Source organism: Cebus imitator, unplaced genomic scaffold (assembly GCF_001604975.1).
Source record: "Cebus imitator isolate Cc_AM_T3 unplaced genomic scaffold, Cebus_imitator-1.0 Scaffold391, whole genome shotgun sequence".
Classification (NCBI taxonomy): domain Eukaryota; kingdom Metazoa; phylum Chordata; class Mammalia; order Primates; family Cebidae; genus Cebus; species Cebus imitator.
In genome coordinates, this window is record NW_016107706.1 from 731,426 (window position 1) to 747,768 (window position 16,343).

The following is a 16,343-nucleotide window of genomic DNA, read 5'->3' on the forward strand; positions in this document are numbered from 1 at the left end:
GCAAATTACTGTCTCAGAGCACAGCTCCATCTCCCTGTAATCTGGTGGAATTTTTATAGCTTCCCCTCATCAAAGTTTCCTCATGAACCTTTATTCACTGGGAAGATTAGACTCTGCATTTCTTTCTCCAACTCTTATTTCTTCCACCTGAAACCATATGAGCCTCAAGTTTAGATCTAAGATTTAGATCTAAATATGAGGTTATGGGCAAAAATGTAGTGGCAAAATGTTATCTTGAATTTGTAATAAATAAATAAAAATAAAAATTCATCTGGAGAAAGAATTATATAGATGATTTCAAAGCCATGATTTGAAATGATGTCTTTATAACCCTCTCCCCCATCCTCATGCCTCTGACCCCAACACCAGCACCCCATCAGGCCGCCTCATCTCCTGCTTTACAGAGGAAATCAAAACCACAGGCAGAAACTGCCTCAATGTCCTGCTACTAAGTCTGCAAATGCACCAGAATCCACACTCTCCTTTTCTCCTTCCCTTTTTTCCAGTGAAAAGGCACCCCTGCTCCATGCCTGATCCTCACTGACCCTGATTTGGCCCCCTCAAATCCTCCACTACTGGCTCCATCAGTGATCCACTCCCCCTTCTTCACACACCCACTCCACCGCCGCCCTCCCAGCAGCACTTCCACGTGCTCACGTGCCTTCTCAGTTAAGTGCAACACTCCATCCCTTGCCCTACCCCTCTGCCTTCCTTCGAAGTCAAGCCTAGTGGAGAGAGTTGCATCTACAATTGCAAATTCCTGTTCCTCGCCTCCCATTTACGTCACACGGAGAGTGTCCTACACAGTCACCAACGGCTCCCTGTTGCTAAATACAAAAGACACCTTTGACTTCTTAAAAACATCTGAACTTTTAAAAAAAATTCCTATAAAAAACAACAAACAAACATTCATTCCATCAACAAGTGTTTATTGAGTTCTTACTAGTGCCAGGAATGGGGGAGTGGAGGGCCACGGGGGTGCTGTAGCAAGTAAACAGGCATTGGCAATCACGGAGTTTACATTAGGACAGGAAAAAAGCCAAGCATCAAACAAGTAAATAAATGAACAGAATAGTTCCAGAGGGTGATAAGTGCTATGAAGACAACAAAACTTAGAGTGATCAAATAAAGCAACTATAGAAATAGCACCGAGTTTTCAAGGGAAGCACCTCTGAGATGATATTTGAGGCACCTGTGCAAAGATCTTGGCCCAGAGTATAACATGCGGAATGAACAGCAAGAACAGAGTTCCAAGTTGGGCACAGGCACTGAGAATATATCACAACATACCATCTACATGTACAAAAAGAAAGAACAGAAAGAAGGCAAGAAAGCGTAGTCTTGCTGGGTAGGGAAAGAACTTCGGAATCAAAAGCAGAGTGGATCAAGCATGGAAGAACAATGAGCCTCGTCCCCTGTGGGCTAGGGCAAGGCCTCTCCTCCCTTCCACTGGCCTCCTAAGTAGAAAAGCATTGGAGAGGTTGGGGAGGAGTGTGCGGATGAATTCACTGCCTGCATCTTTTCACTCTTCAATCCCGACTTTGGGAGCCAATAAACAATGCAGCCAAGTTTGGGTCCAAAACAAGCCAGGAAGACTCCTCGAGTAATCCCAGCTGGAATTTGAATAGAGATGGATTCACTCCAACCCCTCTTCTCCCACCACTCCAACTCTAGGCTGAATAGGGAAAGCAACCCAAGAGGGTCTCCTGCAAGGCCACTGCTGAGGATACAGTGGAGCCCTAAGTCAAGGCCAGGTCCCTGAAGGCGTGTCAGCGTACAGTCATCTCATGATCGGCTTCAGTGGTCAAGCTTCTCAGGGAACAGCACCTGACATGGGACTTGGAGAAGACCCCCACCCCGCCACCCAGTATTTGTGCCTGGGAGAGAAAATGAGAGCCCAAAGACATCCTCTCAAAACTAAGTTTCCCGACACATACACACACACACCCCAGTCTACAGGAGCACAAGGTGATCCAAGGATCGTCCACTTGACCCAGGGGCAAACTCCCTCCCTGCAGCATGTGTTTGTGTGTAGGGGATGTGGTAGAGCCAGGTGGAATAAGGATTGGGGTTAGTTCCTATGGCCCTGACCAAGAGCCCATACTAAAGATCAAAGTCCTCCCCAAGATTTTTGGGCTACAGATAGTGGGAACAAAACAGAGAGAAGAGATGGGATGTCAACACCCAACCCTGTCCCATTATAATTGGGTTCAAACCCCCTCACATGAGGAAATGGCCTCCTACATAGGGAGAGGAATCTTAGACTGCTTAACCTCTTTTAACTCATCCTTTCCACACTTCTCTTCTCCCCCAAGGTAAAGCACCGCTCCTATTTTTCCTGATCTCACTCCACCATCAGATGAAAACATGGAGGGACCAGCCAGAAAAAGCACTGGGGGGACCAGGCCACAGGCTTTCCCAGGAATTAGGGGGTTACGTGTGGAAATAGGAACTCTCAGCACCACTTCTGGTCATGAAGTGTCATAAGGCCACGAGCCTGTGTCCTGAGGTGGACAGGGTTTGGGGGGAAGCAGCCCTGTATCTAGGATCACTTGGGAGAGGGACTTAAGGTAGGGCACTGTGGTTGAAGCTAGATAACATTCCCAAGGTCACACAATTTAAAAGCAGTCAATTCTAGAACTGGGATTGTTCAGATGGGCTGAGCAAGGCTCAAAGGCAGTGCCTTAGAGGACTTGCTCTCACCCTAGCTGTGCCAGGAGGAGATGTTCAAAAAGCCCCATGTGGCCGGGTGCAGTGGCTCACGCCTATAATCCTAGCACTTTGGGAGGCCAAAGTGGGTGGATCACCTGAGGTCAGGAGTTCAAGACCAGCCTGGCCATCATGGTGAAACCGCATCTTGGGGGGAAAAAAAAAAAAAGCCCCACGTAAGGATGGAGACCTGAGGAGGGGCCTGAGGAGCGGAAGAAGGTTGCTTTTCATGCCTTTTCTCTCTGCTTCTGACACAACTTGCTGGCTACATCTGACACATGGATTTAGACAACTCCTACACTCTCTGGGGATTTCTTTGCATCTCTGGATCATATGGCAGCCTAATATCTTACTCAGAAAATAACTTGGATCTTCCCCAGAGCCAATTATGGCTCTGACTATGGACTGGCACAGGGAACTAATTAAGGAAACCAAATGGCAAAGAGGAAGAGAGAAACCCAGATAGAGATTAATTACAAAGGAGAAAGTTAAAAATTAAAAGTCAGGCTGAGCAACAGGATGTAAGGGATGGAAGGGAATATCTGGAGGACAACATGTGGACTGGTGCGTGAGCCACTCTGACCCTGAGTCATGAAAGACCCTGGAGCCCTGTGCACATCCAGGGGAAGAAAAGACTGCAGGTGAAACAAAAAGATCTGTGCATTGAGCTCTGGAGCCTGCAGGTGCAGCTGGAACCCCCTGACTGGAGTATAAGACAGAGAGATACCCCTGCTCACCTCCAGGCAGGCTGCCCTGAGGCCCCCATGCCACGCGGACCATGAGCATCAGCAGTTGCTGCATCAGCAGGTGTTTGCCCTTGCATAATATTTGAAGCCAGATAACTTGTCCAAGGGTAGATGGGTTGTGAAGCAATGAGTCCAGGAGCCGAGGCCATTCATTCACTTTAAACTCCTCCTTGGTCACTTCTTCTTTGGGGTTGGCCTAATCCTTCTTTTCAATCTGGTTTACAAACAGAAAAAGAAAAATACATGACATTAGTAGGTGATATATACTCTGTCTCTCTCTCTGAGCTAATATAATTGTGAATTTTGAGACTAACTTTGAGGTTATTCTGCAAAATCCCTCTCTTTAATTTCTTAATTCTGATAGACTCTGGCCAAAAATAACATAATATTTTTTCCTGTCCCAAGCCTAGAAAAGATATTCTTTAAAAGTTCTATTTTATGTATAAATACTATAATTATAATATTGATTTTCTGGTTAATCATTGTAGATAATTTTGAAACACAGAAAAACACAAAGGAGGCCAGGTTTGGTGGCTCACGCCTATAATCCCAGCACTTTGGGAGGCCAAAGCAGGCAGATCACAAGGTCAGGAGTTCAAGACCAGCCTGGCCAACATGGTGAAACCCTGACTCTACTAAAAATACAAAAAATTAGCTGGGTCTGGTAGTGGGTGCCTGTAATCCCAACTACTCAGAAGGCTAGGGCAGGAGAATCGCTTAAACCTAAGAGGCAGAGATTGCAGAGCCGAGATCGCGTGATTGGGTGACAGTGGGAGACTCAGTCTCAAAAAATAAATAAAGGAAAAACACAAAGGAAATTAAAGTACACCTGCTTCTGGAAAAAAAGTTTTACTACTTATAGACATAGAAACGTGAATGTACATACATATACACATAGAGTATATGCACTTATAAAATTGTGAACATATTGACATGTTCCTATTTTGATGGGGGAATAAATTGTGTTCAAGAAGGAAATAAACAACATCCAATAAAGACATTATAAGTATGTGGCCCAGACAAGCATTGCCGGCAAGCTTACCCAACGGAAATGTTGTGTGATATCAGCTTTGATTTATTTAGACAGCAGAACTCTATGTGGCTGCCTTTGAAATGAGGCTATGTTGAATAGTTTCAGTGCATCATCAAAGTTCTTAGTTTAAAAAACAAATACACAAAAACCAAAATGCATGGATTAGGAGTGTCACATCATTTTATTCTAGAACCAAAACTTATGAGGATCATAGCGTTTTTGTAATTTGGAAAGTTTTTCATATTAGAAATAAAATTCATATTCAGGTATTAGCAATAGCATTTTTAAAATCCCAAATTATATATCAAGCTAGCAATGCTGATGCCCTTCAAACTGGATTGAGGATACCAGAAAAAATAAATGCAGAAATATGTTATTAAAATTTGTAGAGTGAATTGCAGCCTGGAAGGTTGGAACACATCCCTTGAAATTTGAGGAAGGACTCTCTTGACACTTTCTGGATTGCTGTGTGACCTCCAGACATGTGGCAGCCTGCGTGTTTTCAAACTACCCATAGATACTGCTAAATATAAAATCCAAATGCTGAGACTAGCATGGAAGCCCACAGACCCCAGGCATCACCCTCTGCAAGTATCACTGCAATCGGCCGCTGTGGCATCCCAGATAATATGAGCATTGAATTATCTAATTGGCACTTTACTAGCAATGGCAGCCACACTGATGGTAATAGGGATGACTAGTTTATATAGCAACAGCCCCTGAACTCCAAATCGACCAGGGGAGGCAACTGAGTTGGAAATAATATGCTAGTAGTTAGGGTTAAATGACACGATATATCCATTAAATAATTGTTCCAATAACATTCACTTACCTAGTACTACAATATGATGAACTAATGAAGTAGAAAATATCCTCATTTTACAGATGAGAAAAATGTGACTTAGAATAAGTAATTCAGACAAAGGAAATCCACAGGCAGCAGAGCTCAGACTCAAACCTTCTCAATGCATGCCTTTTTTTCATTTTAATTTCCAATTGTTGGAATGATGCCAGAGTCCTTGCCCTTCCCACTGTGCCAGACTGACTGCAAGTGTATTTACAGAGCTCATTCAGTCAATAACATCAGCCAAGCCCTGAGTCAGACCCTGGGGGGATGAGTGTAAGATTCCCTGATCCTGATTCATGCACACTCCAGGAAGATGGACAAGTAAGTGAACTGATCAGCAAAGATGTCCAAATTATAGCAGTGGAAGTATCAAGGGAGCTCACAGAAAGGGCAACCATATGCTCAGCAAGCAGTGTGAAGGCTCTCAAGTCAGAGGGTTATGCCAAGACCCCTTACCACTAACAATAATGATGACTCTTTAGACTGCTTCCACAAAATACCCCACATCATTCACCCTGACAAACCCCAACTAGGAAAGTAATAATAGGTCACAAGTACACAAAAGTCATGTCCTATATAAAATGCTCTAGTCATTATATTACAGCACAGCTTGAAAGGTTAAAATTATAAAGACTGCCCACATAGCTGAATAGAGGAAGCAGGTAATTCAGGGTCATGTAGGGTTTGAGAAGAAAGTGTCATAAGTCTTTGGCCCGCACAAGGACAACTACCACATGACTGTTCTGCAAAATGTTAACTCCCTCCAAGGTTGTGATTATCCCCAAATGTGAACTGGAATTGAATCCACCTTGTAAATCCAATCCCTAGAGCTTTGGTAACCATATCTCATAACCATGAAGATGACATCAGTACCTGGCAATTTTGAACAATTACCACCATAGTAATTCTAATAGTATTTAGGACCTCCGTGATTCTTTACATCCAAAGAATGCTCATGTCCATTCTCTATTTTGATAATACAGTACATCAGTCAATAGGCCATGAGGAAAGTTGAGCCATATCTTGAAATGAGGATATGAAGAAGGCATAGGAATGAACTAACAACCAAACCCAAGCACCTTGTTATTAGGCATGGACCTTTGGGCTCTAATCCCTTGTAATACTCCAGAAAGCCAATTTGGCAAGAATTTAATCTTGGTAAAATATTTCTCTAAAAATTAAATGTTTTAAATAAAATCGCAGTTCAAAACATATACAAAAAAGGCATACAGACTGAAAAAAATATATCAAACTGTCTCTATTCAAAGATAGCATTATTTACAATATAGAAAACTCTAGAATGTACCACAAAAAAATCTAGAATAGGTAAGTTTAGCAAAATCACAGGCTATATGATCAATACCCAAAATTCAGTTATATTTTTATATACTAGCAATGAACAATTAGAAATTAAAACTGAAAAAGAATGCTATATTTGATATTACCAAAAAGCATAAAATCTTAGGTACAAACCAAACAAAATATGTGTAAGATCTGCGTACTGGAAACTACAAAACAAACAAAAAAAGGTCTAAATAAATAGAAAGATATACCATGTTCTGAATATGAGACTCAGTATTGTTACAGTTCTCCCCAAGTTGATCTATGAGCTCAACACAATTCCTTTCAAAATCCTATCATAGGCAGGGCATGGTGGCTCACGTCTGTAATCCCAGAACTTTGGGAGGCCAAGGTGGGCGGATCACGAGGTCAGGAGATTGAGACCATTCTGGCCAACATGGCAAAACCCCATCTCTACTAAAAATACAAAAATTAGGTGGGTGTAGTGGCACACACCTGTAGTCCCAGCTACTTAGGAGGCTGAAGCAGGAAAATTGCTTGAACCTGGAAGGCGGAGACAGTGAGCCAAGATGGCGCCACTGCACTCCAGCCTCGCAACAGAGGGAGCCTCCATCTGAAAAAAATATTCCTACCATATATATACCGTAGAACCTGACACACTGAAAATTTATATGGAAAAGTTAAAAAACTCACATAACCAAAACAATTTTTTTAAATAAAGAACAATATTGAAGAATTCACACTAACTGATTTCGATACTTACTACTAAGCTATAGTGATAAAGTATGGCTTTGGTGAAAAGAAAGATATATAAATCAATAGAAAAAAATAAAAAGTCTAGAAATAAACCCATAAATATATGATCAACTGATTTCTGGACAGATTGCAAAGGTAATTCAGTGGAGAAACTTTTCAACAAATGATGCTGAAATAATTACAAAAAAACTGAGCCATATGCAACCACATGCAAAAAAAATTAAGCCTCAATTCATACTTCACACCATTACAAAAAATTAACTCAAAATGGATAATACTCTAAAGGTAAAACCTAGAATTTAAAATTTCTAGAAGAAAACATAGGAGAAAATCTTTGTGACCTTGAATTCAAAAAAGACTTCTTAAATACAACACAAGAAGTATGACCCTGCTGGGGATCCCTGGGGAACAGTGTAGACATGTACATCAGTTATCTCATTGGAGAGGTGAAGGAACTGGGGTATCAAAAATAATTTTAAAAAAAATTTTTAAAGACCAGTGTGATAATAAACTTTGATAAATTTGACTTTATCAAAACTTTGACTCTTCACAAAACACTGTTAAGACAATAAAAACACAGCTGGGCGTGGTGGCTCATGCCTGTAATCCCAGCACTTTGGGAGGCTGAGGCGGGAAGATCACAAGGTCAAGAGATCGAGACCATCCTGGCAAACATAATGAAACCCTGTCTCTACTAAAAATATAAAAATTAGCCGAGTATGGTAGCACATGCCTGTAGTCCCAGCTACTCGGGAGGCTGAAGCAGGAGAATTGCTTGAACCTGGGAGGCAGAGGTTGCAGTGAGCCGAGATCGTGCCACTGCACTCCAGCCTAGGGACAGGGCAAGACTCTGTCTCAAAAAAGGAAAAAAAAAAAAAAAGAAAAGAAAAAGGCAGCCGGGCGCGGTGGCTCAAGCCTGTAATCCCAGCACTTTGGGAGGCCGAAGCGGGTGGATCACGAGGTCAAGAGATCGAGACCATCCTGGTCAACAAGGTGAAACCTCGTCTACTAAAAATACAAAAATTAGCTGGGCATGATGGTGCGTGCCTGTAGTCCCAGCTACTCGGGAGGCTGAGGCCGGAGAATTGCTTGAACCCAGGAGGCGGAGGTTGCGGTGAGCCGAGATCGTGCCATTGCACTCCAGTCTGGGCAACAACAGCGAAACTCCGTCTCAAAAAAAAAAAAAAAAAAAAAAAAAAAAAAAAAAAAAAAAAAAAAAAAAAAAAAAAAAAAAGAAAGAAAAAGGCAAGTCACAGACTTAGAAAAAATGCTTGCAAAACATATTGTTTATAAATGTCTTGTATCTGGAATATTTTTAACCCTCTCAAAATACAATAGTGAAACAATCTGATTTTTATATGTAGAAGATTTAAGCAGAGATTTCACCAAATAAGTGTCTTTGATGGATTATCTTTATGCTCATTAAAAGATGCTCTATTTCACTAGTCATTAAGAAAATGGAAAATTAAAACTACAATGAATATCATTACATATCTATCAGAATGAATAAAATTTTTAAAGCTGACAGTACTAAGTGCTAACAATAAGCTCAGGTTACTGGTAGGAATGCAAAATGTTACAACTTCTTTGGAAAATAATTTAGCTGTTCCTTATAAGCTTAAACATATATCTACCATATTACCCAGTATTACCAATCCCAGTTATTTACCTAGTAGAAAGGAAAACCTATGTTCACATAATGTTTACAACTTTATTCGTAATCAGCAAAACTGGAAACAAATGTCTTCCAACTGGTGAGTAGAAAACTATGGTACAGGAATCCAGATATATACTATATACATATATATGAATGTATGTACATGCACACATGCATGTATGTATATACATATATGCACATACATCTAAACATACATAGAGAATATATGGATGCATATATATATATATATATATATACACACCATATACATATAAACTGTATATGGATGCATATATATATATAGTTGTGTTCATCCAAGATTGGGGTTTTCCCAGGGGTGTAAGACAGATGTTTGGAAGGCAGGAGACTCTAGGGTATTTGTGAAAGAGATTAAAATCTTGGGCCATGGTTGCACATGGATGCATATATATATGCATCCATATATACTCCATATATACATGTGTGCATATATATAAACTACTCCACTATAAAAAAAAGAAAAAACTATTAATTCATGCAACAATATGGTTCAAAAGCACTATGCTAAGTAAAAGAAGCCAGGCTCAAAAGACTATACTATATAATTCCACTTATATGAAATCCTAGACAAGACAAAACTATAGGGACAGAAGATAGATCAGTGGTTAGTAGGGGCTAGAGAGTTGACTGCAAAGGTGAAATATAAGGAAATTTTGAAGGGCAATGAAAATATTCTGTATCTTACTTGTGGCAGTAGTCATATGACTATGTGCATAGAAATGTATGCCTAAAGAGTTGAATTTTACCATATGTAAATTAGACTTCAGTAAGCCTGATACATGTGGAATATGTGTGTGTGCATATAAACTACACATGCAAACTTTTGAGGTACATGCTTCCTTTTTTGTCTGAATGCATGCAATTGAACTACAACTGCCCAAAAGGAAACTGCTTAGTGATAGGATAAACACAATTCTGCTTAAAACCAGCTACTATTGTCCTGCTGTGTGCTTTTCCCCAGTGACACTTAGCTGCCCAAAAACAAACATGGTGAAGGTAGATAGTTGCGTTCATCCAAGGCTGGGGTTTTCCCAGGGGTGTAAAAGTGTAAAACAGATATTCAGAAGGCAGGGGATTCTAGGGTATTTGGGAAAGAGATTAAAATGTTGGGATATCATTTCTAATTTGGAAAGGGAGGCAAGTGAAGAGTCTGATAGATGGAGATAAAAATGGAGGAGTCAGAGCACTGAAGCGTGGTAAAGTTTAAGAACAGTTGCTGTGAGGGCATTTGGCAAACAAGTTGGAAGAGAAGCAGAGTGTGGATGTGGAGTTGTGTGATTTCACTGATGATTTCAGAGGTGGCAATCTGTTTCCTTTATTGGAGAAGGAGCTCCTTAAGAACAAATGATTTATATATAGCTCTGTTGAGCTGAGGTCAGCCAGCCCTAACTACTGCCTAGAAGCCTGGTCTCTAACATTCCAAGTGTACCCTAATCTTCTTAAGCGTCTAGCTCACTCATTCTCTGGCATGACCTGCCTCTATCTTAACGCCCACTAAGGGTCTCTCTCTACTTCATACAATCTAACAGCTTTTCCATATGTGCTATGGAGGAGCCCTATTTTATCAACTATCTCCATTCCCTCTACTTTGTTTCTAGCCTGTTCTTAATCCTGCACCCCTTCCCAGCGGAAAGTCAAATTGGCAGACATTTATATACAGGGGAAAATCAGAAGTTACAATGGTGCTAAGGTTTCCAACTTTGAGGATTAGTTGGACAGCTGTGTTATTTTTTGAGATAGCAAACAAAAAGAAGAGCAAGCCTTTGTAGGAATGAAGTCAGGTGTAGACGGATTAAGTTTTCCAATATCAAACTGATAGGCTGAGTGAATAGGCTCATATATTAATGTCAAGGATGAATTAAGGTTTAGAAGTCATCAGCATGAGAGTCACAATTAAAACCACAAGAGAAGCCAAAATCATATAAGTAGAGAGCTCAGTATGGAACCCTAGGGCACCTCAAGATTAAGCAATTGGCAGAAAAGGAAGCACTCACAAGATGGAGGAGGAAAGTTCCGGCAGAGAAAAGAAAGAAGAGAGTCACAGAAACTAAGAGAACAGAGAGTTTAAAGACTGAATGGGAGAGCAGCCCAACAAATCCAACAGAAAGCACTGTTGATACATAGACTGGATTCAGCTTTCATTAGGAAAAGCAACATGAAGGTCACACGTAACCATCAGAGCAGACACTACTGGTGCCTTGCCCACAACCCCTTGCCCTTACCGCTCTTGTGCTCAGCCCCACTTCCAGGTGCTGGCACTTGCCTTTCTTTTCCTGAGGGCTTATACCTTGCTGCTGCAGCCCACTTTGCTGTCTAATAAGCTAGATGTGTCAAAGAATAAATGCCCCCACCCTCAAAGCAGCATTGGCTGACTAATGACTGACAAGAACTGGTTATAAATATCCCAGTTCCTCCACCCCTCCGATGAGATAACTGATGCACATGTCTACACTATTCCCCAGGGATCCTCAGCAGGACTAACGCTCCAGGAACCCATGGTGACAATTGGTTAATGCTTTTTTTTTAATTGGCTGTTTCACTTCCTTGTCTTACTTCCCACCTTCCCGTAGTGTCCCCTTCACCTCCCAAATAAATTTCTTGCCCTTGCATCATTACATCTGGAGGAATCTGCACGAGAGGAATTCCAGGATCAGGAAGTCCTATGGGAGGAAATCAGAACATGATTAATTGAAGAGCAAATGGGATTTGAGGAACTAAAGATGACGAGTTTACACTATTCATTTTTAAATTTGTATAAGGTAGAAAGAAAACTGGATAGGGCTAGACGTGAACACACAGTCAATATGAGAGAGCAAAACATGCTGAAATGCTAATGAGAAAGAGACAAGATACAGAGGCTGAAGTGGTCAAGTGGGGTAGATAAGTTGTGCAGCAAGACACCAAAGGAGACAAGAGGCAGCAAGATCACAGGGAGGGTGGGGGACTGGCCTCATCAGAAAACGAAGGCTTCATCTCCTGAAGCCGAGGAGAAGGATTTAAAGACAGATACATATTCTGATGAATGTGTGGGGGCTGGTGGAGCCAGGACAGTCTGGGGAGTGGCTGGGGTGCATCCATTTGTGGTAGCACCAACCCACTAGGCTACAAAGCTTTCCCCAAACTGCTCAGCAGCTCTGTGCACACATGACCATGCTCAGCAGTTGAAAAACCAATGCAGGCAGGTTGTAAGCTTGATCTAGAATCGGGGATTTATAAAACGAGTGCTGAAGGAGGATGAGAGACAATTGGGTTAAGGCTATCAGAGAGGGAGTAGTTAACCATGTGGTCTGGACCAGGTAAGGACCTGTGACCAGGTAGAGGTTATTACACTGCAAAACAACATACAGCTCCCAGGACCGAAAGCCTCTCTGGCTAACCCAGGCCTCTGCAAAAGCATCTGCTTTGCGTACACATTGTGATATAGGGACCACCAGGATGTATAAAGGCCTGCTCCCAGATAGGATAGACTATATGGCATACGTAGGGCAAGATTCAAGAGTTCAGTCACCCAAACTCATAAAAGCAATAATGCAACCTGAGGCACAGGCTGAACAGAAAGCAAAGAACTCAGGCCTTTTCCCTAGCTCTGCTGTGACTTGGAAAACTACAGCCTTCCAGGCTGCTTGTGTGCAGGGCTCAATTTAATAAAACACGCTGTGCAGAAAAAAAAATAAGTCAAAGGCACACACAGCACTGCCCCATATATGTGACTGACTGACTCCAAATTAACCACCCACAGCCACAGCAGTTTTCAAAGAACCACGAATTCCCCAGCTCCCAAAAGCAGAGCACTGAAACCAAAAGAGGCCCACAATATACCTGTTAAACACAAAGGCAATGACGACATTGTGAAATCCTAAAATCTTAGAATTGAGAGGACAGAATAAACTAAGAGGGAGATGCCTGGGTTTCCTTCTATACAATATTAAGAATGCTACCATGTTTAATCAGGATGCTGGAAATCATATAATCGGTTTCCAAGATTTCATCATTCATTGGTTTTTGAGAAGACCTATTCAAGGGAGTTAAGAACCCAATTAGGCCTTTGCCAAAATTATTTAACCTCTAAAAGCAATACCTCAGAAACAGCACCATTTCAGAAAGCAAACTGGTTTCAGAAAATCTTTTTTACTCTTTCTTCATGTGCAAGTTAGTAGCTCTGCTTAAGAGCAAATTTTTCCCATCAACCTGCCTCTCACTCCTTTGATTCAAAACAGTCAATCAGTACCAATAAAAGGAATAGGCAATATGGTGAAGAAGTGCCTCAAACACGTTACCTGAAGACCTTTGGAAATATAAGAAGGAAAAATGAACATCTCAAGTAGGACTCAGATGGTGCATAAGTGAAGTCATGGGACATTATTAATGAGGCCTTTCAGATCCTCTGTTCCCAGGTAAGGGACCATGGCTGAGGAGAAAATAACAGCCTGTGAAGGCACCTTCTCTGATACCCACTGAGATTAGTCAACTGAAGGAGTCAAAGCACGCCAACACTAGGATATCTCCTAAGTTTAGGTTAGGGCCAGACAAATCTGTGGGTATGGTGAAGTTTGCTTTCATTGTCTTCTAACTCCTTTCCATGTCCTGCTTGAACTCCAGCCACCCAAAGCCACCATAGGTGACATGCCTTTTATACAATTAATTTCCTCTGTTTCATGTATTTTCTAACTACTTCCATATATCAATACTTACCTGTCCTAGGCCCCTTCTATTCAGGCATCTATAGAGGGTCTCAGTTAATGACTATGTAACCTGGTATACAACTAGCTATTAAAATTTTAGTGACTAGTTACTTCCTTTACAAATTAAACTCTCCTAATTTTGTGCCTTTTTCATGTTTTCACTTTTGGTACCATAAATTTGTCACTTTCCATATTTCTTTACTTCATATCACAAATTATCTGAAATATTCATTTGTGGATAATTTAGGTCAGCGTTGCTCATTGTGTAGTCTGTGTGCTGTCTATGTAACTGTATCTTGTGGGGGTGAATGCCAGCTAAAAATGCAGATATCTGGGCCTTAGTAGTGACCAAAAAATCCGCATTCTCTAGGGGCATCTTTAACATTCTCCCCCATTGACTCTTCTTCCAACTAAATCAGTAAGCATCACATGACATCTACACACAGTAGATGCTATACAAGTGCTGGGTATCAGAGCAGACGTTAAGAATCTGAAATACAATGAACACCCACTACTAGCTTATAAACAGATTCAATTCCAAATAGTAAAGGGACTAAAAAGCAAGCATGCTGATATACCTTCAAAACAGTAGGAAAAAGAAATTGGCCAGGTATGTGTGTGTTGGGACAAGAACATAGAGGAAATCTCTGTACCTTCCCCTTAATTTTGCTGTGAAACTTAAACTGCTCTAAAAAAAAAAAAAAAAAAAAAAAAAAAAAAAAAAAAAAAAAAAAAAAAAATAGGCCAAATAGGCCAGGTGCAGTGGCTCATGCCTATAATCCCAGTACTTTTGGAGGCCGAGGCGGGTGGATCACAAGGTCAGGAATTCGAGACCAGAACCCCATCACTACTAAAAACAAAAAAAAAATTTAGCCAGGTGTGGTGGCAGGCCCCTGCAGTCCCAGATACTTGGGAGGCTGAAGCAGAAGAACGGCTTGAACCTGGGAAGCAGAGGTTGCAGTGAGCCGAGATCGCACCGCTGCACTCCAGCCTGGGCGATAGAATGAGACTCCATCTCAAAAAGAAGAAAAAAAAAATCTAAAGAAAAAAAACAAACTGGCCTACTAAAATAGGGTAGATAAATGTGTACCTCTGGCTCTCCTTTTCTGTCTACATGGGTCACCCTGCCTTTGCTGTCTACTCATCCTAGCCTAACGTCCCTTGTAAAGCCCCAAACACCTGTGGCAGAGCCAGTAATTCCCTGCTTATGGGTTTCATGGTCCAGAGTGCATGCATATTATGAGGACATTAGGACACGGATGCCTACACGATGACACCTTTCTCTTTTTTTTTTTTTTCTGAGACGGAGTCTTGCTCTGTCGCCAAGCTGGAGTGCAGTGGGGCAATCTAGGCTCACTGCAACCTCCGCCTCCTAGGTTCAAACGATTCTTCCGCCTCAGCCTCCCGAGTAGCTGGGACCAGAGGCGCACCATCAGGCCCTGCTAATTTTTTTTTGTATTTTTAGTAGAGACTGGGTTTCACCATGTTGGCCAGGATGGTCTCGATCTCTTGACCTCGTGATCCGCCCACCTCAGCCTCCCAAAGTGTTGGGATTACAGGGGTGAGCCACCGCGCCCAGCCGACACCTATCGTCTTATTTGAACAAGACATCTCCTGAATTTAGTCCTGGTGAATCCCACGCCGCGCGGCTGGCTCGCCGCCACAGCCCCCTCCCCCCGCACGGCATGTGGAACTCTTCGGTGTGCAGTGGGGTCTGCCGAGTGCGTGGGTGATTGGCACTGCCGCTGAGGCTGACGTCAGATGAAGCGAGTCATCCGAAGACGGAGGGATGGTCCGCTGGATCATCACCGTCTCCTTTTACACACACGGATACTGGTCAGAGTCGCCATTCCTCCTCACCCTGAGGCACGGGCATGGAGGAACGCGCTTATTCAACCTGGCACCGCGGTCAGTCGCCTCAATGGACACAACTTCCCGTCCCATTAGACAGTGGACGCAACGGCCACAGCCTCCTGGAGCAGGCGCCAGAGCTCCGGGGGAAGCCAGGAGCCACACCCGGTATGTCAGCCGGAGGGGACTGGACGCAGGGAGCTGACGTCACAGGCTTGGCGACAAGGCGGAAGGGGCCGTGGGGACCGCCCCGTGTTAGTAAACGCAGGACACGGCTACTAACCTTAGGGCTGGGGGAGCACAAGGGAAGAGATGGTGTTACCAGAACCTAGGAGCTTTGACGGGGGACCCCCCGCGGCTGGCGCCCGGCCCTCGGACGGGGCTGCTGCGCTGCGGTTGCTTGGCCTTCTGAGGGGAACGCTGCTTGGCGGGCGGCGGTCGGACCTCTGGGCGGGGGCGTGGCTGACGCTCTGACCTCGGAGGGGACCGTGGCTTGGCTGGCGCTCTGACCACCGCGGGGGGCGTAGCTGGCTGTTTCTTGGGCCTCTGAGGGGACGTGGCGCGGCGCCTGGTTCTGAGAGGGCCAAAAGAAGCTGGAGGCGGGAGCCAGGGCGCTCCTCGGCTGCTTAAGCGACGCTGGCTGGAGCTGGAAACTGGCGGGAAGGCCCTGCTCCCCCACCCAGCTTCCGGTCGCCCTGGAACGCCTTCCGGGTCGGAGCCT

The 16,343-nt window shown here is 43.0% G+C and overlaps 1 protein-coding gene across 5 annotated transcripts in view; it reads right to left on the reverse strand.

Moving 5' to 3' along the window:
• LOC108289084 (myelin associated oligodendrocyte basic protein) overlaps positions 1 to 16,343 on the reverse strand; it is a 66,474-nt gene that overhangs the window by 17,028 nt on the left and 33,103 nt on the right. For 3 of the 5 annotated variants that reach the window (XM_017508343.2, XM_017508341.2, XM_017508342.2), the window contains exons 4-5: positions 15,906 to 16,196; positions 3,447 to 3,669 (exon numbers count right to left, since the gene is read on the reverse strand). In XM_017508343.2, the coding sequence (XP_017363832.1) occupies positions 15,941 to 16,196 (256 nt within the window). In that variant the 3' untranslated portion in view covers positions 3,447 to 3,669; positions 15,906 to 15,940. Of the gene's footprint in view, positions 1 to 908; positions 1,294 to 3,446; positions 3,670 to 15,905; positions 16,197 to 16,343 lie in introns of those variants that run through there. The other 2 variants (XM_037731276.1, XM_017508346.2) reach the window with 2 other exon arrangements.